At 38.9% G+C, this 22,274-nt stretch overlaps 1 protein-coding gene across 1 annotated transcript; it reads right to left on the minus strand.

Annotated features, from left to right (window-relative positions):
• Positions 1 to 3,977: 3,977 nt before the first annotated feature.
• ELOVL7 (ELOVL fatty acid elongase 7) lies at positions 3,978 to 16,441 on the minus strand. Its single transcript, XM_026077512.1, has 7 exons — positions 16,348 to 16,441; positions 14,249 to 14,439; positions 11,900 to 11,980; positions 11,424 to 11,480; positions 9,581 to 9,686; positions 6,419 to 6,555; positions 3,978 to 5,175 (listed from the first exon to the last, which is right to left on the minus strand). The coding sequence occupies exons 1-7, from the start codon at positions 16,409 to 16,411 to the stop codon at positions 4,972 to 4,974; spliced, it is 840 nt and encodes a 279-aa protein (XP_025933297.1). The 5' UTR covers positions 16,412 to 16,441; the 3' UTR covers positions 3,978 to 4,971.
• Positions 16,442 to 22,274: the final 5,833 nt, after the last annotated feature.

Genomic DNA, 22,274 nt, shown 5'->3' on the forward strand with positions numbered 1-22,274 from the left:
GGAAGAATAGCAAAGCAAACTGTTATGGGAGCTCTTCTGCTAGCAAGATTTTAGCCCTGCGAGGCAAGATCAGAATGCAATCAGATCTGGATGCACAACCGCATGCATTTTGACCACCTTTTTTACAAGGGCATTAGAATCTAAAACTAAGACTTAAGCATCCAGGATTTAAGCCCAAAGGCAAGATTTAGAAAGCTGTAATACCCAGTCTCCTAGGCGACCCACGGCTCCACGGCCGCAGCTAACCATTTAGCTTCCCCTTGGGTTTTACTTGACAAAGGGCTAGGCCAAGGCCCAGCGCTGCCAGACCCCAGGGCCCTGCCCCCAGCCGGCCACGCGCGGCGCACAGGGCGCCCCCCGCCCCACAGGCGCTCGCCCCGGGGAACGCCAGCCCCCGGCCGGCGGGAAGGTGAGCGCCCCGCCGGTCCCCACGGCCTGGGGACGGCTCAGGGCCGAGCCCGGCGCGCCCCGCCGCAAGCCGCGGCCAGCGGAGCAGGCCCGCCGCAASTCAAGGGGCCGCTACCCGGGGTCTCCGCGAAGGAGGCCGCAGAGGACACGAGGGGGACGGGGCGGCCGCCGCCCCGGGGAGCTCTCACCAGGCGGGTGGCGCGGTAGGGCCCGGGACCGACGAGCCTCGGTTCCATGGACGCGGCCGGGCCCCGCCGTCTCCACGGAGACCAGCCACCACGCGCGCCGCGCCCGCCGACCGTTTGAATCCCGGCCCGCAAGGCATCGCTTTCCCCCATTGGGCGGCGCTGCTGCACGTGACAAGCCCGCCGCCGCCCGTGACTGGCGGAGGGGCCCGCTGCTCCGCCTCCCGGCGTCCGACGCCTTTGGCGCCCCCCGCTGCAGCGGAGGGGGGGTGGGCGCGCTGTGCGGGTGGTCTGTAACGGCTGCCCGGGGCCGCGGTAACGGCCGCGCTGCCCGCGGGGGGCGGGGAGCCTCCCGCCGCGCCACGGGCCCCGAGCTGCGGGAGCGCGGGCCCCTCAGCTGAGCAGGGCCCAGGTGAACCACAGCGGGAGACGGCGGGCGGCAGGCGGAACCGTTGGGGTGGGACGAGGCGAAGGAAGTGTAACGTGACTCCAGCAGGGCAGGGGGAACAGGACCATCTGCTTTTGTTACAGTCCCCAGGGTAAAACAGTTACCAGACCTTGCACAGTGCCCCAAAAGCACTGATAGGCTCCTGGAATATTATCTTACGTGAAATGCAGTATAGAATGGGAAATGACAGTTAGTAGGCAATCTAGCCTAGTACCTGCTTCTCATAATACCCCTCAGCGGTACATTTTAGCTTCCTGGAAGATACATTACCTAATTTTTAAACCGAACATTAGCTACTTGCTCTTCTCCGTACTTCCTCAAGCATGTGGTTGAACAGTAAATGGTTCAGGAAACGGGCCCAGGTTTATGTTTGAAAAACATTCAGGATATCAATATAGGTTCTGTCTGGTTAATTACCACTTTGATAAAGAGAATGTGTCCTTTTCATATTAATTCACACAGAAAGAAAAAAAAATGTCTATTTTCAGGACTGTTATAAAGAAGTAGTTGGCAACTTTAGCATTTCTCATCAGCCACATCTATGAAATGCAGCATTTCAACCCACTTCCTCTCATTATCAGTAAATGTTCACTATAGTATTGTTTTGTTCTATATTGCACTCCCCTTTCCTAGTATAACTGAAATTTATGATACATTTAAGCATGTAGAATGCACAATTTTTGAGCAGGAAAATATGTGACTGTCAAGATCAAGACTGTATTATTCTCACAGGCTTCAACATTTTGTGTACCATGATGGGTTTAATAACATTTTGTATTGATGTCACTAGAATACTTAGGTTATATGCAACCTTTTAAGATATACCCATACAGCACCCTGAAATAATGGATTTTTTTTCTCCAAATGCTTCTACTTGTCAGTATATCGAACAGAAAAGCAAGCTATGTCATAATAGTTGTTACAGGAATAAAGCCAAACATTTGGGGAAAATCATTAATAAAACTAAGGTTTCTGTTTTACAGCCAAAGGAACATGACAGCATGACACAGTTTTTAATAAAAAACACTTGTTGTATATTAACTATTTATCTTGCAGAGAATACTTATAAATCTATGTTGCCTTTATTTGTATTCCTGTTTCTTGGTTAAGTAAAACTTCAGAGAGCAAAAATGACTGACAGTTGGCTTCATAACATCCAGAAAACTAAACCAGTGTGCAAGTAAGAAATTACATAACAGGAACCTGGAGTGGCCCTTGCTGACAATCTGCTGAATGATCAGCATCTCCACTTTCTTCTACAGCTTATTACTTCTTAATTTCAAGTAACTGGCTCTGGAGGCACTTGGTGATTGTGCACCTGCTAGACTTGGAAGTTTTTCCTGGCTCCTTAAAGTCCAGCAGCTGCACATGCCCAGAGCTGCTTGGTTTTGAGCACGTATACTCCCAGCTCCCACTTAAGCCCTGCTGAGTTTGAAGAATCAGGTGCTGATCTAGGCCCCAAACCAACAGTGTGTCTGGCCCCTCACACTCAGCTGCAGGATGCTTACCTTTCAAAATGTAGATGGAGACACAGTATCTCTTACTTTTTAGAAAACCTCCAGCTGGTCCTCCTCCCTGCATATTTATTCATTTTGTATTACTTGCAGGGGGAGGAGGGAGAGTACTGTAAAATCAGAGACCAGAACCAGGATTTCCCCCACCATCTGCAAGAGTACAAAGTAATGCCCACCCGCCCTCCAGAGGAGGTAGAGAATAGCATCACCCAGCTCACACCATAAATTAACAATTACAGCCATTTCCTGGGAGGCCTCTATTTCCCATACGTATGCTTGGACCCTCAGGCTCAAGAAAGCTATGAACCAAATTGTCCCCTTTTCTTCCTTCATCAGTGTTTATTTGATAAACTCATATAAAAAATGGGGAGCACTCCAGCTTTAAAAATAAGAGAGAGGCAAGTTCTGTCCAGCTGTTTGAATAAACAGTAATAGGTGCCTATCCTTAGGCACCCTGGAACCCAAGGGCACACAAACATGAGCTGGAAGCTGACTGCATTCAAGACTTATGGTTAGTGATTTCAATTCCCACTGAAAGCCAGTGTGGCCCCTAGTCAGCATCCTGGCTGTTTTGGATTCTGCACACTGCCAGGGAGCCTAAACTCAGCGCAGAGGATTCTAGGATCAAGCAGCTAATAATTAGGGGTTTGCAACATATATCTCAAGCAAAGTGCTTTCTGGGATCTAACTTTCAGTCTGCCACGATCATTGATAGCTGCAGGGATTAAATAGTAGAAAGATAAAATATAAATTACTTTTTATTTGTTTTATAAAGGAGACTCATATGTAATTTTGTAAGAAATCATTTGCAACTCATGTCCAAGATAAAGTTTAAATTCTTTTAGCATTAACAGAACACAATAAATGTCAGTATTCCCATAGAAAAATCCAGGTAACAAAATTTACTTTCTTGGAATTGTACAAAAGGAAGGCAATTCAAAAATCCCCAAAAGTTTAAGGTATTTGAAAATCCCACAGATCTGATCAAGTACCAAGCAAAAATCACAAGCTTCTTTCCTGTTAGCAGTGATCATAATAGAAAACATTACATTTAAATACAACATGTTCATTTAATCTGTTCATTTAAAACTTCCTTAAACTTCTTTAACTTCTCGTTTACAGGTCTGTTGCATACAGTAATTCCTTAATAAACTCATACGGTATAAATGCAACTTGCATACATATAGCTAGGTCCTTTAATTTCTGTACATGTGTGACCATAATCTACCTAGCCATGGAAAACATCATGTTGGTTGATTCTATGAGGACTTCAGTCATGCCCTGTGACCACTGCCTGCCCCACTGTCCCTCTCAATAGTTCAGGGAATGGCATGCATCTTTTTACCAGTACCAGAGAGCAGAGACAAAGTGTTATTAATGGAGAAACTTTAACCTTTAGTTGTTAAAAAACAAACAACAGAAACAACTTGCTAGGAATATATTTCAATAGATAAGGGAAATGGGAGAAAACAGAGCACAGTACAATCATACTAGCTGACATTTAGGCTTCAATCAAACTCTGTTTCTTAAAAAAAAAAAAAATTATTGGAAGACTAAGATTTTGGCTACTGAATTACAAGATTTTTCCCCCTAAACAGTCTAGCCTACCAAGATCAAAATATATATGTAGATATGTTGAATAATCTAACAATATTTTGATACTTTGTTGAACAAATCAGTAGGTTTTTTGATCATTACACAATAACACAGTTCAGATGATGTTTAAATTAGTAGATGTTTCCTACACTTAGGATAATGCTTAAATGAGTATAAATTTTCTACATGAAACGACTTAAGATATTTTAGTAAAAGAGGGTATATCCAAAAAAACTATCTTCAAATTAAATACCATACTTTGACAGATTAAGATATATCCCATTCTTTAATGTAATATAGTTGGTAAACACATGTAACTGTTTATATGTATTAACAATATTAATGATAAGCTTTAGATTCTATAAACTGTATTTATTGAAGTTTCATTCTTTTAATAAAATGCAGCTGACATTCTCAACAACTTATAACAAGATGAAGTAATTTTTTCTCAGTGTTCAAAGTACTATGTACTTGTCATACACAATTTAATTTTCCCAATGAATATCTGTATTTGCATGCATCTTCTAGATAGAGATCATCTATCCAGTCATTTCTAACAGGACAGAGATGAACAAGTTGTTGGGGAAAAAAAGCACAACTTTTTTTAATTTTTTTTTAATTTGAGATCCATGTTGTTCCCCTCCCCCCAACCCCCCAAATTCTGAAACCCAAATAACTTACGGTAAAAATACAAGCTCTGTTTTGGAAAAAAAACATACAAAATATACACAGTGTAGTGTGTGCACCTAAATATCTTGATTGTCAAGTAGTACAAGTTTCCACTTTGAGATGTACACATTTTTATAGACAAGAGTTTGTTTCACTGATCTTTGTTGATCCCATTTCTTGTCATCTTTGGTAGTCTTTGCCCCTTCGTGTAAGCATGGTACCAGAAGTGGAGAAACAAGACTAAAAACATAGAGCCATATAGCGAAATAATAAACATGAAAATTGGATACTGGTACTGACAATCATCCATAAGGTAGATTTGTCCTATATGGCCTGTAACCATAATAAACTGGACCTGGAGAAGATAGATAAGGAAAAATAAGTATTTTTTAAATAAAAGACAAACTTACTATACAAGTTCAAAAAAGATTCAGCATACCTCGCGTAAAAAACACAAAGTTGGGGAGGCTTTGTCCACTATAGACATGGACCTTTAGAGCGCCCCCAAAACGTTCCTCCACTGAAAAGCCTTTTCACAGAATAAAGAAAGGGAAGTCCTGGGATAAACTGAAAGTGAACTGCAAGTAGCATGAAGAAACCCTTGCTAGGAGAAAGGAAGTCTGCACTTCCCAGATCAGAGAAGAAACAAAACAAAACAAAACAAAACAAAACAAAAAAACCAGACGTGTCTGACTAGTGACAAATGGGAAACTCCTTTAGAAAAAACAGCCAGCAGGACTGGTGAATATAAATTCCCCGCTCCCTACCTTACACGCTGTCATGTTACACAAAGGTCTGCAGGTCCCAAAAAACAATTTAATGAAGAATTTTAAAGAAAAAAATCCCACATAAAAGGAAAGTCAATAATCCACAGGTTGTACCACCAGGACAAAAAGACTTTAAATAGGTTATAATTGTTCAAGCTAAATTATCCTTAGTTATGTGAACTCTTCCATTAACACCAGACCTGGTGTAAGCAGTWACCAGCCATGGTTACTGCTCCCTGCTCCTTTCCCTTCTCCACCAGCAGAAGTCTCTTTGGTCAGGCCAAACTAATAGTTGGAACMAGAGTTTGGAGAAATCAACTATAAAAAAAGCAGCACATGAAAAAGTAGCCAGAGCAGTAACCATTTCAAAGTGATTTGCTGCTGATAGAACAGTTAATGTAATTATTGCAAGAGCATTTTTTCAGGCTCTGAATTAGAGAGAGGTAAATTCTTTAAAATCAAACACTTTCTGTGAAAGAATGGACAAGAAATTCTTAACAAATACTTAAGGTGACACTTTTTTTCTTTACTCATTACTATTTACATGTGTATTCTGTGCATTAATAAATTATTTGTATGTTTTCTTGGTGCAAACATATCTAATCATTTTTACACAGGAAATGAGTTTTTTAAATTTATTCACCAAGTACTGCATAACTGAAAACCTCTTGCATGTAAATCTCAAGGATTATTGCAAATGCTGAAATCAGCAGATTTGAGTGGATTTTGTATGAAACTAATTAAAACAAAGTAGAAATTTACTGCATAAACTCTGCATTAGTCACAATCAGCTTTCTGAGAGATGTTCGAGTCAAACAGAAAATTACTCACAAGCTGTATCGTTGTCATGTATTTTTTCCACCACAAGTATTTATGATAGGCTGGTCCCAAAGAACAGATACCATAGTAAGTGTACATGACAACGTGTACAATACAGTTCAACAAAGCATGGAACGTTCCTAAACCACCTGTAGAAGAACAAAATTTGGTAGCATTATTGCATCATGTATTTAAAAAGCCACCTCGGGGGTCCTGACAGTTTGTTTTGAGTGTGTGTGTTGGGTGGGGGGGGTGGGGGGGCAGCCAGGGGAACATACTCCAAAACCTACAGACCTTGATTAGCCCTTAGACGTATTTAACCTGAATTGTGTTGACACCAATTCTGAAGAGTCTCAGCAGTTTCCCTTCTCAGTAAAGGCTTATCTAATCATTTCCAAAACAGCAACAAAGCCTAACTGATCTCAGTACATGCCACATGTTTTAGTGGCTTTTTTTTCTTCTTTTGKTTTTTTCATTAAAATATGCTCAGAGAATTTAGTGGTAACTGTTCCTCCTGCTTTATGCCTCTTTTCTAGGTATTATGATGACCTTTGCACAGATCTAGAGGATAAGCTGTAGTTCTCTCCCCAACAGAGATTTCCAGGAAAGGAATCACAGTTTCAGATAGATCATGACTCCCAAAACTTACTAAGTGAAAGTCCCCCAAGTCCAGGCTGCATCTCAAAACCACACTGACAGGGGAAATGAAATTTAAGGCCAAGTAACCCCCTACTTTGGGGCAAACTCATGACTGAAGCTGGTGAGACAGAAACATTTCAAGAAGTGGGCAAGGAAACATTTCCGTCTCCCATGGATCAACTATGGAATTAGATGATCCTGTCAAAAGTAATTTTATTTTAATGAACACAAGAAATTATAGGTAAAAATGATCCAAGAAGTGATATATACAGATGGGAAAGTATTTCTGAAATACAAACATTAAAATATTGAGTACCAGGGGAAAAAAGTCATGAAAGCCAGACCCTTAATGAGAAATTTTTGTAACCAAAAGCCAATYTTCCATTAAGAATCATTCAAGTTCAAAATAAAATTTATTTTGTGATTTTAGTAGCTCACACGAGCCTTCCAGCTTCGTAAATCACAACCACTTCAGCTGTGGCTCTAATCTCTCTTTGAAATTTAGCTATTTGTATTTCTGAAAATAATTTGAAGTGTTCCTGCAATCCAAATATACATACTTTCTGGCCTGCACAGTGGATATTCGAAAGAAAAATAGTTAAAGCAGGAAAAAAGAAAAAAACAACCTAAACAACAGCACAAAAATGTGCTCCAAATTGCAACACCACACATAAGCACCATTGTACAATTCCCTGTTTATATCAGGTTAGAGAGAAATCAGCCTGTCTTTTCACAAACCTATTGTTTTTTAAAAACAGGTTCCAAAGCTCATCAGTAGAGACCATAACACCTCTATTTAGAAGGAAGGATGAACAGTGATGAAATTGAATACAAGACAAGCATCAACAGGACTGAAAATCTTGGAAACAATTTTAAGTTATCAAACAGAACAATATTTAGGAAAATTAGTATAAAGATAAGCAATAGAGTGTTAGAAACAAACACAGCTCTTCATGAATATGAGGGAATATCACTATCAGAGGACAAAAGAGATCTTGCACAACTTGCAGAAAGTATTTGTCAAATTATCACATGGGAAATTTGAATCTGATGCTCAATCAGAAGCCTGTATCTGGTATACTGATCTGATGTCCAGATAAAAGCCAGAAAGTTAATCACCTATAATGGAAACTTTTCAAGGTGGAAGAGGAGGGACTGTTAGCTGCTGGGAATTCTTAGCAAATCTAAAAACATACTGAACTCCACATTGAGAAAACTATTTACAATTTCATCATTAATTTAAAGTATCAGTCACACAGGAACATTTGAGAAAGACATGGTCAAGACACCAGCTTCTCAGTAATAGAAASTAGACGACTACAGCAAAAGTATATCCCCTTATACACTAGGAAAATCTGCACCCTGACACCTTCAAAAGACCCCACCTACCAACTTTCTGGACTGCTTTCTGTTTGTTTGTTTTTTTTTAATTCATAAAACAAGCACTAATAGATCAGGTTTAATAAGCAATAGTTCTTTTCATCAATTTGTCACCTATTTTCCTAGGAAAAAAAACATGCCAGAGAACATGATTGAAGAAATATGTACAAAAATACTATTCCTTGGTGAAAACTCCTTCTGCTTATGCTGCATACTAAATAAATAAATACATAAATAAATAAAAATCCTACAGATATACTGCTAAATGACTGTGCATTTCTCCACTCTGTGCTCACTGGGATATTCTCATGGCATGCTATATTTATTAGTGTTACACACTAATACTATAGCATAGAAAGATGCATTGTAGGTAACTGAAATGCAAGGATCCCTCCCTTTTTTGCTCTTCAGAGAGACTGCAGAGTAGAGTTAGGGGATTAGAAAGGTTTAAGCAGGAATAAAATTAAAGAGTCAGAGCAGAGAAAGGAGAAAGTGAAAGTAAGCTAGAGGAAGAAGTGGACAAAGAATTTCAGTTCAACACAATTCAAATATGGATACAGCCTAAGCTTACATAATAAATAAGGCTCAGAAAATATCTTAGTAGGTTTGTGAGGGCCAGAGTATTATAAACAAGTTCCAGTTATGTGATCCAAGGCCAGTAAAAATAACTGAAGCAAAGCCTAAATAACTTCTAAAGCAGGCAAAACAAAGGATGCTAAGAACAATGAGAACACACTTCTCCCCTCCAGTTCAATTCTTACATTTCAAGGGAAGGATGTCTTTAATGAAGTTTCAACAGAGTATCTGCCCCATACTTCTCCCCTAGCACTTCTGATTTTGCAATCACATTTTTATTTTCATGTAAAAGTGCTCTTGGTTTATACGTGTCTCTCTCCTCTGCACTTTCTTCCCCTAGCAGAAAGTAAGGGTGCACAAAATGCTGTCAAATAAGAAAAATGAATAATTCTCATCCATTTAAAAATTGAAATGTACAGTGATTTCAGCTGTTACATGAGAACTATAGACATCTATACTTTAAAACATTGATGTTCCCATGATTTTTAATTCTGTTCTTTAAATAAATTTTTTGTCTTTTTTTCTTTTTAAACTTTTGCTACCAGAAGATATGTACAACTTAAACTGTCATTCCACCACCTGCAGCAAATTTGACTCCAAACCACCAGGTCCATGGCATGATGGAATGATGAAAGACATGCAGGAATGTAACTTGGCTGTTCTTCTTACGCAGAACAAAAAATACCTGAAACATATTTTAACAAACAGAATGTTACAGAAGACACACAAGCCCAGCAGACTTAGAGTAAACTGTATGCTCACTACTATACAATTAAAAATTCTTCACACTTGCAATCTCAAGAGAAGAAGAGAAACTGAGGCACTGGACTTGAGTAGCAAATTTTCCAAAAAATCAAACCAGTAAGTAAAATCCAGCAAAATCCATAAAAGTTTTCTCTGGCTTTTGAGAACAAATGTCCAAGATTGAGTCATCAATGACTACAATGACGAGTGTAAGATGGACTTGCTTGGACTGAAAAGTATCTAGAAATATCAGATTTTAAGTCCCTTGAGCTACTAAGAAAAAGCCATTTGAAATGAGCAACTGAAGGACTAGCAACAGATACAGACAGGATAAAACATTAAGTTAGGGAAATAGCACTTTATTATGAACCCTGACTTAGCTAACCTTGGAAAAAGATAGCATTAGGAAGAAGAAATTAAGTATTTCTTAATGGATATTGACTGTCTATGTTTAAACGGACAGACATAGAGGGAAGTGTTAAGGAAAGAAATAGCAAGAAAACTGTATAAGGAGAAATCAGGTCATGAGAAGGGTAGAGTCAGAGGACAAGAAAATGAACACAGCAGAAGAGGAGAGTCTGGTGTGCCAGGGAAAACGTTTGGAAACAGCTGTCTGTTAAATACAGCCAAAAAATTACCTTAAAAATAAAATCAAAAAAGCTGCTGAGAAACAGGTACCTGACTGGGAGGATTCAAAATAAATTTTAAAAGAATTTTTTCAGGCCCAGGACTAATTACAAAGGGACAATCTAACCACTGGGTAGCAAAGGTAAATGGAGTGCTGAATTGGTTAGGCTTTTCCAGTTTCAGCATTCCTGACCCTTCCATCAGCATTCCATCTGGCCCAGTCAGTATGATCTTCAGGTGTTGAATCATGAGTTTTTGTAGATGAAAGTTAGATGGTTAACTCTTCTTGCAGAGTGTAGGACATCCTAACTGCTCGTTAGTCAGCTCCTGAGTCACCACTATTGTGCCTGACACAGCAAGGCAACCTGAAATCATAGCCAGCTCCAACATTCAGAAGCTGGTGTGAGAATCGCTAAACCAACCCTGCTAGAAGGTGTCTCTCTCAAAGAGGAGAAGGCAGACAGATGGTGGGGGCAAGCAAGGCCTGCACTCTGCTTTAATGTATTGCTGCTCAGACTTTCTTTGAAACAGCTTAGAGTGCAGGACTAATATCAGCCACATCTATAGTCATGACCACCAAGCAAGGTATACATGTGAATTTGAAGCAAGCGGGTATGGCAATTTATGCTGTATTCAGAGTTGTTGATGCAAATATTCAAAAGGTAGAAGATAAAATCTGAAGATGATATGGAGAAAAAAAAAATCAACATAACCAATGCCAGTTTTAATCTGCAGTAGTCAGTGTTGAGACAAGTCTCTGTAACACAACAGCTTAGTGTATTCAGCTGTTAAACAGACACTTTTTGAGGGCTTCCTCTTTCTTAAAGGTATCTTTTGCAAATTAACATCTTCCCTGATAATCAAGGAACAACAGTGTAATGCTACAGTAAAATGAGAAGAGATAACATGGGTAAACACCTTGATGGGATTCCAATAACTGAAGGTCTGAGGGCTGATAAATGAGCAATTAATGCGCTGCTCCCCCGAAGCAGCACTGRCTCTTTGACTGTGAAGAGGAAACTTCACTACTTATTAGTTTACAAATACTTACAGTGTCTAATAATTCAATGAACTTGGAGAAATAGTAAAGCCAACAAACTTGTGCCATCTGCAAGAATGAAAACCAGAAACAGTCAAATCATAATCATAAATCATAACACAGAAGCTGCAGGAAAAATAAGTAACTATATAATGGGAAAGCATATGGACAAGTATGTGGTGTCACAAAGTTGACAGAAAGATATTTAATTATATAGTTGGCTTTTTTGTTTGTTTGTTTGAAACACGAAACTTCCCTTAATCCTTATGGAATTTTAAAACCAAGATGGACAAGCCAACAAATACATTGCCTATTTCTTTTTCCTAAATGACCAACCCCTTCAGTTAACTCACACGCTCTCCATTATGCAAAGTGCATTTTCATTTAGTGTATTCCACTCTACAGCAGTGCACTTGGCTGCTCAAAAAGGAGTTCCAAAAACAACGTCAGTGTAGCGTAACAACTTGGCCTTACATTTGGCAACTTACTCTTAGAGCTGTAGGTGACCTCGAGTAGTCAACAACATCACACCGGAATGAATACCCTGTGGCCCAGCCAGACATAAGAAACTGTATCAAAAAAAAAAAAAAAAAAAAGAGGAAAGGGCAAAGGTTTCCTTTATGACTTATGAAAGATTCATTCATTTCAGTTGACTTTTGCAATCACTAAGCATGAGAAAACAACAACATTAAAAACTTGTTGAATCAGCAACCTTGTCAGTCATCTACCTCTGTGTGGGCTAGCTCTCACAAAATCCTTTGCTGTTGCAGATTAACAAATTTCTGATTCCAGGACCACACCTACGGAGGAGAACTGTCTCTCTACATCCCCTTATCTCAGCATTAGTAACAAGAGGATAAACAGCTGCAACTCAAAACAAATGCTGGATAAACATCTTATTGTGTAAATCAAGTTACAAAAGCAAATCAACCATTTTTAAATTTTTGAAGTATTGAGATGTTTGGCTCTAATAACAATTTTAAGAAAAACAGTACAACAAAAAAGCATAGTTTAAAGTCATTAAGACAAGGAAGGAATTAATATGTACTATATTTTTGGCCTCACGCTTTCTAAAATTTTGCTTAATAATTGAACTGTTCGATGCAATTAGTCTTTCACTGACAAGATGCATGAGAAGCTAAGGTTTTACAATCAAAAGCAGAGGTACAGGACCAGTGGACTGTATGTAACAAGTACCACATGCAATCTTTTCTCTTGGAATATATTAGAACTCAGACAAGAGCAACACTGTTAAAATTACACTTGGTTCACTCTCCTGCCAGCCACTAGGACTACCAGATCTTATATTTGTTTAAAAAATACTTGTCATTGATTAATCATCATAATCCACCACTCGTGCATGATAGAAAGTTCAATTTTCTTGAGAGATGAAGGTTTTAGTCCATAACTGCAATAGATGTTCAAGTTTTTAAAGAATCAGTTGCTTAAATTAAACAAGATTTGAAACACTATCAAGACAGCACAATACTAAAGCACCCACAAAATGGCTTGGATCCAAAGAGGGAAAGAATTAGCTTTTTGCTGAGAGACAGACAATGGCTGAGATTCAATCTGTTATACTGTCTCTATGCATTCTTTCATGAAATTTTAAAATAGAAGCCTTGACAGCAGATTAATCAAATACTATATTAGTATTAGATTATTTTTTTTTTAAGTTTAATTTTTGGTTTAGTTTCTAAGGGTTTAAAACCAAGAGCAAACTCAACACCTAATCACAAAAAGAAGGCAGTCTGGGGATTTTTCAAAACAAAGAGTAAAAAAAACAAATGCATGCATCTCGCCCAACACTTACATTTGACACAACAGTCATTATAYAAAATAGCAGCTGTTGCATGGACTTTAAAGCACTATTAAAAAAAAGTCAGCAGTTCATTGTAACTCATGATGAAAGTTATGCAAACTGAGTTAACAGAAAGGTTGCCGATTTGGCAGGATCATCTGGGAACTTTTCATTACCAGTTTGCCAAACCTGAAATAGTTGCAGCCATATAACCACATTTAACACAAAGAGGGTCAGTACTAGAATAGTGATGTTTTATCAGGCAAATGTATAAGACTGTCATTCACACAATACTATGGTTAAATAGCTACATTTTTTTATTGAAGAAGCTATTAGCTGTCTTAAGCTTTAAAAGCAGGTTCTAAATTATAGCTTTTACATGGTCTGTACCACTCATGATTAGGGATTTTTAGGTCATTCACCACATAACCCTATGTAACCCATCTGGCTTGAAAGTCCAACATTTGCTTGAACTATCAACTACAGCAAAATGTCAAGACTCCTTTTGAGAGAAAGAGTATTTACTATTTCTAAAAAGTCAGTGCTAAAGATTTTTTTTTTTAAGGATAAAGTTCCCCGAATTAGATACTGTTAACTTCTGCGATTTAGAATCCAGATTTAACTGAAGATTATTCTGCAGTTAAACATAGTCTATACAGTGTTTGAAACATCATTGTKGACTATCATGTAGCAGGACAGAAACAATTACAACAGACTAAAACAAGTAATCTACTTTGCCTTCTCCAGCCCACGGAAATTAAGTAAGTTATGAGGATTTTTAATTTTTAAAATGACATGTAATGGCACATAAAATATTCTACAATCTTCTTTTCTAGGTATGACTTACTCCCTTTTTTCAAGTATCAGCTCAATTAGTTTAGCATATTCCTTGGAGGAATGTAATTACAAGAACCAAAATAATGCTTTTTTGAGAACTGCAGAGGAGGAATTTTATTAATAAACTCCTCAAAACATGGTATGCAATAGTTAGAGACACTAAATGTATAAATATATTTCAAATAAATGCTGTACTTACTTCATAAGTCATATATAAGGAGAGGGTTACCACACTAAAATTGTAAAATGCCATTATCTGCCTGAGGTCAAAAGGCTTTTTATTTTCCATGAGTTTGGGTCCCAAAGAAGTGACAAAGTAAATGTAGGCTCCAACAATAATGGTTGTTGGAAAAGGTGAAGACATGAGTGGCCAGCCTTCCACTCTTGGATCTAGGGGAGGGGAAAAAAGAGAGAGAGAAAAAAAGAAAAAGTCAGATCTTTCCAGTGCTTATCAAGTCCTAAAAAGCTACTGATTCTTAATCAGAAAGTTTCTGCATTCACTGCTCAAGCTGCCGAACGCATTCACTGCAAATCCCCATCCACTGGCTCACAAGGTTTAGCACCTGCCAGATTCCAGCCTTCCTTCTGCATCCACCCTTCACACTTGCAACCAAGAGGGGAGACAGCACTCCAGAACCAGGAGCACTCTGATTTTCGGGCTAAAGCTCTGCTTCAGGAAAAGTCCACATTTTTGCACATCAGTACAGCTTGGGAGGCAGCAGAGGACAATAACAGGCAAGCAGAGCACTGCAGCTGCATCTCCAAGTGAGGCTTCATTCTTCTGGGGGGGCAYGAACCTTATTTACCAAGTTCAGGTCACAGAACAGCAAGTAGCCCCACTCTTCAAAATCCTTGACCCTTATAAGCAGTATGGTGTTAGACAAAGTAGTCATGGGGATTTCGAAGTTAGAAGACGTTCTGTCCCATCAGTCGGTATTTGTAGCTTAGCACTTGAGGCCTGTGCCTATTAAATCCAGACATGTCAGCTCTTTCATTGCACCATAAAACACACGATTTCATATTGCAAGCCTCCAAACGACAAAAATGCTGTAAATTCCTCTACAGTTATCCCATACAGATTTTAACTTTTGCAGAGTTGTTCCACGCATGCGCTGTTCTCTCCCCCCACAACTGACCACAGCAGACAATCCAACTTCCTCTAGGATTCACTTCTTTTGGGGCCCATCACAGAGGCCTGGCTCACCAAAGGCCTGACCAATTCTCCATAATCAGAAGACTGCCAAAGTAATGTAATTTTTTTTTTTTTTGGTTGTTTAAATAAGCTGACTTTTGGAAATTTCATTTCTGAATGACCCGAACTTCACTACTGGGTCAGCAAACTGCTGCTTTCATGCTTTGTTGCTCTATTTTGGAAGTGRAATTATACCACTACAAATTTTTGTTAAATGTTTAATTTATGACTGCACCGCCCTAGGTTAGYGATCTTGAGCCCATGGCATTCAAGCAACATATTATCCCTGACACGGTCTGATGTTGTTTCCAGCCACTGGAAATGAACAATCAGTACAGACGGGGAGGAGAGCAGAATACAGTGCCGCTTGCAGCCTGTGACCTGCTCCATCCTGCGCCCACAGACCAACAAGGACTGCGGACCACAGCACCAGGCATTAGATAAAAACTGAAATCCGTACACGTGGCACTGCAAGAGAATCACCAGCTCATCACAACCCCAAACTTGAGAGCTCATCTGTCGTTTCTTTGGTTAAACCAAAGCATGTTTAATATCCTCCTACCAGCTGCAACAAGAGAATAATGTTCCTTTTCTAAGCAGGAGTGTGATACAGTGAATTACTCTGAGGAATAATTTCAGATAATATCATAACTCATCAGGTTTTGTACTTCCTTTTACCTGCTATGTTAGCATCAGCAAAAGCAAAATACAGTGACGCTGTGCACCTAGCTCTATTAACTGATAAAATACCATTAGYTTTGCAACAAAAAAAAATAAAGCTTTATGTTCAGTGGTGCAGAAAAACATAAAGCACTATTTTCTGGCAAGCCAGAAAACCCTTACAGAAGAATCACTATCTATAATTTATTTAGTCTGGAGTTTAAGTCCATAAGTATCTGGGTTTTGTTTTTTCATTTTTTTAATTGCAGAAACTATTCTGTTCTTTATAGTTAAAAATGTCAATAGGTAACTTGACAAGTCTTAAGAAACATTTACAGGAAGACAAAGCTACTTTAAGTTGCTGATAAACAGTATACTTAAAATAGCTACACAATACTATTCAAAAATCATTGAAAGTTAATAAATTTTAGACTGAAATGACTTACCGGCATCTTTAATCCATTCATCATAAAGTAGTACAGCCTTTGATGTCAGATTGCTAAAGGCCATTTTCACTTGATTAAGATTTTATGATGCTGCCTGCAGGAACACAGAAGAAAACAGAAATATGGATTTCTGTAATTAATGAAAACAAAGATGGATAAAGTGTTTTGGGAAAGATTTTCAGGAAGCAGAATGGAAAAAAATATGGAGAAGGTTAACAGCGCACTGCATGTGAAATACAGATCAGGGAGCATTAGCTGACCACATCGCACTATGCTTGGTGCTAATTTATAGCCGAGTTGATATGCGCAACAATATGATTTTGTAACCTCTACATGCTAAACAAGGTGCTTCCATGCTATAAAGTGTTATCTCAAGAAACCAYGCTGTGGTTAACCATTATGATTAAGGGGAAAATATAAATAAAGGGCAGCTGCTTAAATTCATTTTTATTACCATCTCCATTTAAAGTTCAGTTCATTGATATGAGAAAAAGATCAGCTTTGCAACATTTGCTCGTACTACTGAGAACTTTAATCTCCTAACTAAGAAGTATTTGTAAGGTAGGAGGGAGGAAAGATGCCAGTATGTCTGCATACTCCTTTTAAATACAGTAATTAGTCATGCTATAATCAGTATACAAATTACACTCTGATGAATCAACTGTTTCCACACCAGGACTGTGAAGCGTCATAGTACCACCGGTAATATCAGTAACTCACAAAAATTATCCAGCACAGCTAGTCTGCAAGCAACACCACCCGCATATGTAAAGCAAAGAAATAAGCTTCTGTGCATACTGATTTTTGCTGCAAAACCAAATTCTCATTAACCCTCCCCTTATATCATTCCCCCAGAAAATATTTTATATATATATATAAAATACCTATTTCTATCTATATATGTTTTTATACTTTTTTTTTTTTCCAAATGGTGCCTCTCCTATTCCCATTTCAGTGTCTCACTTAGCCGTGTGATTTTTCTCAATATGTCTGTGCAACCTTTGCACAGGATTTGCCTTTGCTGGCCTTGCAGGCGGCGGCGCACATTGCCAAGCAGCCCCTTTTCTCCAGCCTCCATCCATCCCGCCTCCGCCAGGCTGCACCCGCTGCAGCTCGCCAGCCTCTTCCACCCTCCCAAGGGCCATGCTGCGCTCCCTGCTCTCTCCTAGATCTCTCCAACAGCTCCTCATTTGCCCTCACTTTAACAATCCTGCATAATCATCTCACTCTCATCTCCCTTCTAAATTTCTCTCCTGCTCACTCCCATTTCATTAGGGGTTTTAGGCACCTCAAAGTACACCACACCCAGCGTTCATCACAAGGCGCAGTACCGCCGGCAAGCCTGCCTTCATTCGAGTCCCTCTGATCTACCTCTCCCCAGGTCCCACTTTGCTACCCGCTTCTTTTCCCACCTATGCTTCCAGGTTATGTGTCTGTACATCCAAAACCACTATGCATTTCTTGTTCAAAAAATGTTCCCTCTGCAAATCTTCAAAGTTCACATCTTCCAGAAATACCATGCTCCAGCATCAGCATTTCTCAAGTCAACATCACTAGCTTTGTGCTGACCATCTTCAGGCACATACTCTGTACTACCTTGACTTAGCACCATATAAATTTAAAGAGCTACATGAAGTATCTTGAGTACAAAAGAACAAAGAGGAGGTGATAAGTTTCTCATTTCATCATAGCCACCGTATTTAAGATATAACATTATCATTCTTGCACTTTACAGACTAAAAACTATTTTTGTGGATGCCAGAAAAGTGAATATTGACCCAACAAGCCTATCGTCCTTCACAAAACAAATTAAAATTAAGATATATCTTTCTTTTTTTTTCTATTTTCTATATTAAAATATCTTTTTCTTTCTCATCCTCTTTCTTAAAATTAAAATATATTTTTATTGTAAAAGCAATCTATTGAGTTAACAAACATTTTCCATAAATGCAAACTTACTCCCCACTGCTCAAAGGAAAAAAAGATACAGCAACTAAAAAGCAGAGGACTGTCCCATGATCCCTCACACAATCTAACTGTAATGCTCACTTCACAAAAGTAGTATTCTGTTATTACACTGAGCTGAACTTTAAAGTTAAGTCAGTCTCTCCATCACATAACCTTGGATATAGGGGACTGCTGAGACAAGTCTGAACATTCACTGAAGGTCAAAAGTTTTACCAAAAGCCATCAAGGTATTTCTGATTTTAGTAAGTAAGTGCACAACAGTCAATTTCTACTTGTATAAATTAATCTGCTTGCTCCAAACTACTGACCATATCATTGCAATACAGTAAACATGGCTCAGACACTTGTGCATTGTAGTGTGTAGCATAACCTCCAATTTCAAGTGTATCAAAGGCTCCTTTTTTATTCAAAGGAAGTATAAATAGCCCTTTTCACTTTTTTACAAATGTTTTCCAATCTACATAGCTTAGAGCAGAACAACACATCAGGAACTAGACTTCTTTAGAGATTTCAGCTTCATCTATTTTCATTTTTTTATTCAGTGGTGCCTTGCTCCACCTGTTTCACATTGAACAGATCCAAAGGCATTTGTAATCAATAAACCATTTTCTGAACATTCCTGAGCTCCAGCTGTGCCCAAAAGTCCACAGCAACTGCCTTTATTCCCGGCTGTAACATACACACACGCACAATCACGCCCAAGTTCAATGAGCATGTGTAGGCACACTCACCTTTATCGCAGCCCAACAAGAAAGTAGTCCATGTTCATTCTGACCAACTCAAACCTGCAACATTTGCTGCAAAGGGCACTAATGTGTTATAAAACTCTACAGCTATAAAGGTGTTGGCAAAATCAGGACAAGCAGGGGAGATCCCCTTCCTTTCTAGAGAAGATTTCAGTGATGCTCTTCTTTTTGGCAATAGCAATCACACATGAGAAAAGGAYTGTATGGCCAGAGGTAAATTTTAAATAACCCACCATCTTGCTCCATAGGGCAAACTGTGGATGATATCAAATGTAAAGCCTAGGCTGTCTTGAACACCTAGTAACTTCAGAGTGTCTGATGATAACTACAGCAATCCAGCTGCAAGTCACTCAGTGATGCACGGTGGGGGAGAGGGAATAAAAAACTATGTTTTATGAATATTTTATTAAAATAGATTGGTTATGTTATCCTTAAAATCGAATATTCTTCCTATTTCAGTCTCATGAGTCTATGAAGAGACAAGGCCCAGCAAACAGAAGATACACAGTTCAGCAGTATGGCAAACAGCTACAATGTTATTTCTACCAAAAGCTACAGACACCTTGTGCACAGCATGGCTCAATGTTTCAATGAAATTATATTCACTGAATCCAAATAACCACATTATATTTAATCAGCACTTCAGTAAAACAATAGTTTAATAACTTCACTGCACACTCGCAGTCTTCCTGCTCCCATCCTGACAAAGACATTACTGCAATTCAGGCTGGCTAGCTCAACCTGCTGACCAAACCCTATGTCAAATTAATAACTTGCTACTTCAAAATATGCTCTCAAAAATCCAGAAAATTCTGGTGCRGTTGCTGGCTCAAGATGTGGTTGCCATTTATTGCAGGTCTGGRGGAGGAGCTGATCTGACTTTTCCTCCCTCTCGTGGTACAACCTTCTCTCATCAAGCTGACAAATATGTAATTCTTTACATTTACCCTCTCACCTTGTCAACACCACTTTAATTTTGTATTAGGAGTCAGACAAATGTGTTGTCTCTGTTTAAATAGCAACTCTTTCACCTGCTAGCCACTGTGACCAGAAGTAAGCTTTTTACCTGGAATCAGACTATTTCCAGCAGCGAGCTGCCGCTCCTGGTAGAAGCACAGCGGATGAAAACAGCACTTGGTCCCTTTTCCCCGGGAGAGGCGCAGTCCCCCGCTGCCCCCTCCTGACCCCGGCACTGGTCAGGACTTGCAGTTTGGCTCCCTTTAAAACATTTCACAAGCAATGATAGAGCAGGGGCGCTTTGCCTTCAAGGTGTATTTTCGCTCCTAGCAAGCCAGCCAAGCAGAACTCCACAGCAGCTGGTAAACTTCCAAAATTTTTGCAGTTTAGCTACTGTCCTTGAGAGCAGGCTGCACCAGTCAGAGAGCAGCCACCTTAGCTCAGCCCCAACACACAGATACATTGGCAAACTGATAAATTACTCTGCATCTGAAAGTAAGTAAAGTATAATAAACTAAAACTAATTATTCTAAAAGCAGGAGTAATGTCTGCAAGAAAGTGACTGCTGTTCAAAACTTTTTTTTTATATCTAAAAGATTTATTTTAAATCAAATTTGTATATAACACTACTTTACTTTCAATGTGCTTTACAATTCTACTCATTAAATTTAATTAGCTACCTAGTTTTCCTTTGCAAGGGAAGTATTCCACTTCTGTGAAGGATTGTTTGCATTACATTAGGTTTTTAAGATTTTGTGTTTGTTAACTACATATAAATAGGGTTAATAGCAGCATGGGAGCTATTTTGCGTTATCATGTTGCACTTCTTTGACACACCTAAAATTCTCATAAATACAGGAAAAAATATGATCAAGGCCTCTTCTATTTTTGAAATAAAAGAATAAAAGAAAACCCCCCACACAAGACAACTAGCTTATGCTTCAGCAGCAACCAAGCCATTTTTGAAAGACTGCTGCTTTCTCACCATGCAACCATGTTGCTAAGAAGCAACCTGATAATGCTTTGGGTGTAACACAATCCCCCGTAATGTCTGGCAGTTTGATTCTATAGAACTTATTCATATAAATATGAGACTGGAAATATTTGGCCTGAAGGAACGAAGACCGGGGGCGGACAGAGAAAACCATTAGTTAAGTACAAAGCGTTAGTTCTTCATGCTGCAAACCCATCTTCACATTAAGCATCTGTATAGACATAATTAAGCTGGATAATATATATTTAGTTTACACACCTGCAGAGGTACATGCAGAATCAGCACTTTACTTTCCAATGTTCCACTTTCTGCTTATGGCAAAATTATAAAATGCAAATAAAATGCTCTAGCAGTAAGAAATTCTCTTTTAAAAATAAGAGTGTCCAGAATGCAACAAACCCTCCCAAAGTTACAGAAGTCAGACTGGCAGACTAATTTTCTAAATAAGGTTATTTTAAATGATGTATCAGAAGTGATTTACCTCAATTAAAAAAAAATTCCAACTACTTAAGTTCAGTCTGTAGTTTAAAAAGTTCGAAAGAACATATAAGCAGCCCTCTCAAACACATGTGTTCAGAAAACAAGCACTGAAATCACCTCACAAAAACATACACAAGGTACTCAGCTCTTGGGGAAAAAAAGAGCACTTTTTTTTAATTTAAAAATATCAGTGGAAGTAATACTGTGCATGTAGGTTCAAGCAAGCTGTACTAACATTATTTCTGAAGACACCTTTAAACAAATAACGTCTTCATCATCATAAAAACGGTGGTCTAAATGAGCCAACTGACGGAAAAGCCATGTGAAAAGAGCAAGTAATTTGCTGGCCTCTGGTTTCCTGGGGCTCAGCAGACAGCTGAAGCAGTTGCCCCCAACCTGCAGCTGAGTTAAGGCACACAGCTTTGCAGAACCAATTTCAAGTTCAACCATTACCTTTACAGGAAAAGCAAATGTGGACAATAAGATCATTTACACCAGCAAACAATGTGCATTTTTTTCACAAGCAAAAAAGCCACAAATGCCACAGCAAACCATGTGAAGTCAGCCTCCTTGTGATAAGAAGTAGGTACTAAGTTGTTGCAAGTGCTCAAATTCTGTTAGTACACAAAGGCTAGTAGTGATCCTTGTAATGGGAATTACTGGTATGCCTCAAACATTCTTTTTAAGGAGAACAATAAATTTCTCACATTCTTTGCCTAACCCACATGAAAGATATTTGCCATTCTTTAGGCTACTCTATTCCCCCTACATAGAGTTTTTAA

This window comes from Apteryx rowi, unplaced genomic scaffold, assembly GCF_003343035.1.
Source record: "Apteryx rowi isolate R43461 unplaced genomic scaffold, aptRow1 scaffold_456, whole genome shotgun sequence".
Lineage (NCBI taxonomy): Eukaryota > Metazoa > Chordata > Aves > Apterygiformes > Apterygidae > Apteryx > Apteryx rowi.

Bases quoted from the DNA above. Each gene is read 5' to 3' on its own strand.
- ELOVL7 (XM_026077512.1), bottom strand. From the start codon at position 16,411: ATGGCCTTTAGCAATCTGACATCAAAGGCTGTACTACTTTATGATGAA. The intron at 14,440-16,347 runs GTAAGTCATTTC...CCCCTCCCCTAG, and splicing joins TGAATGGATTAAAGATGCCG to ATCCAAGAGTGGAAGGCTGG. The intron at 11,981-14,248 runs GTAAGTACAGCA...TTTTTGATACAG, and splicing joins CCTTATATATGACTTATGAA to TTTCTTATGTCTGGCTGGGC.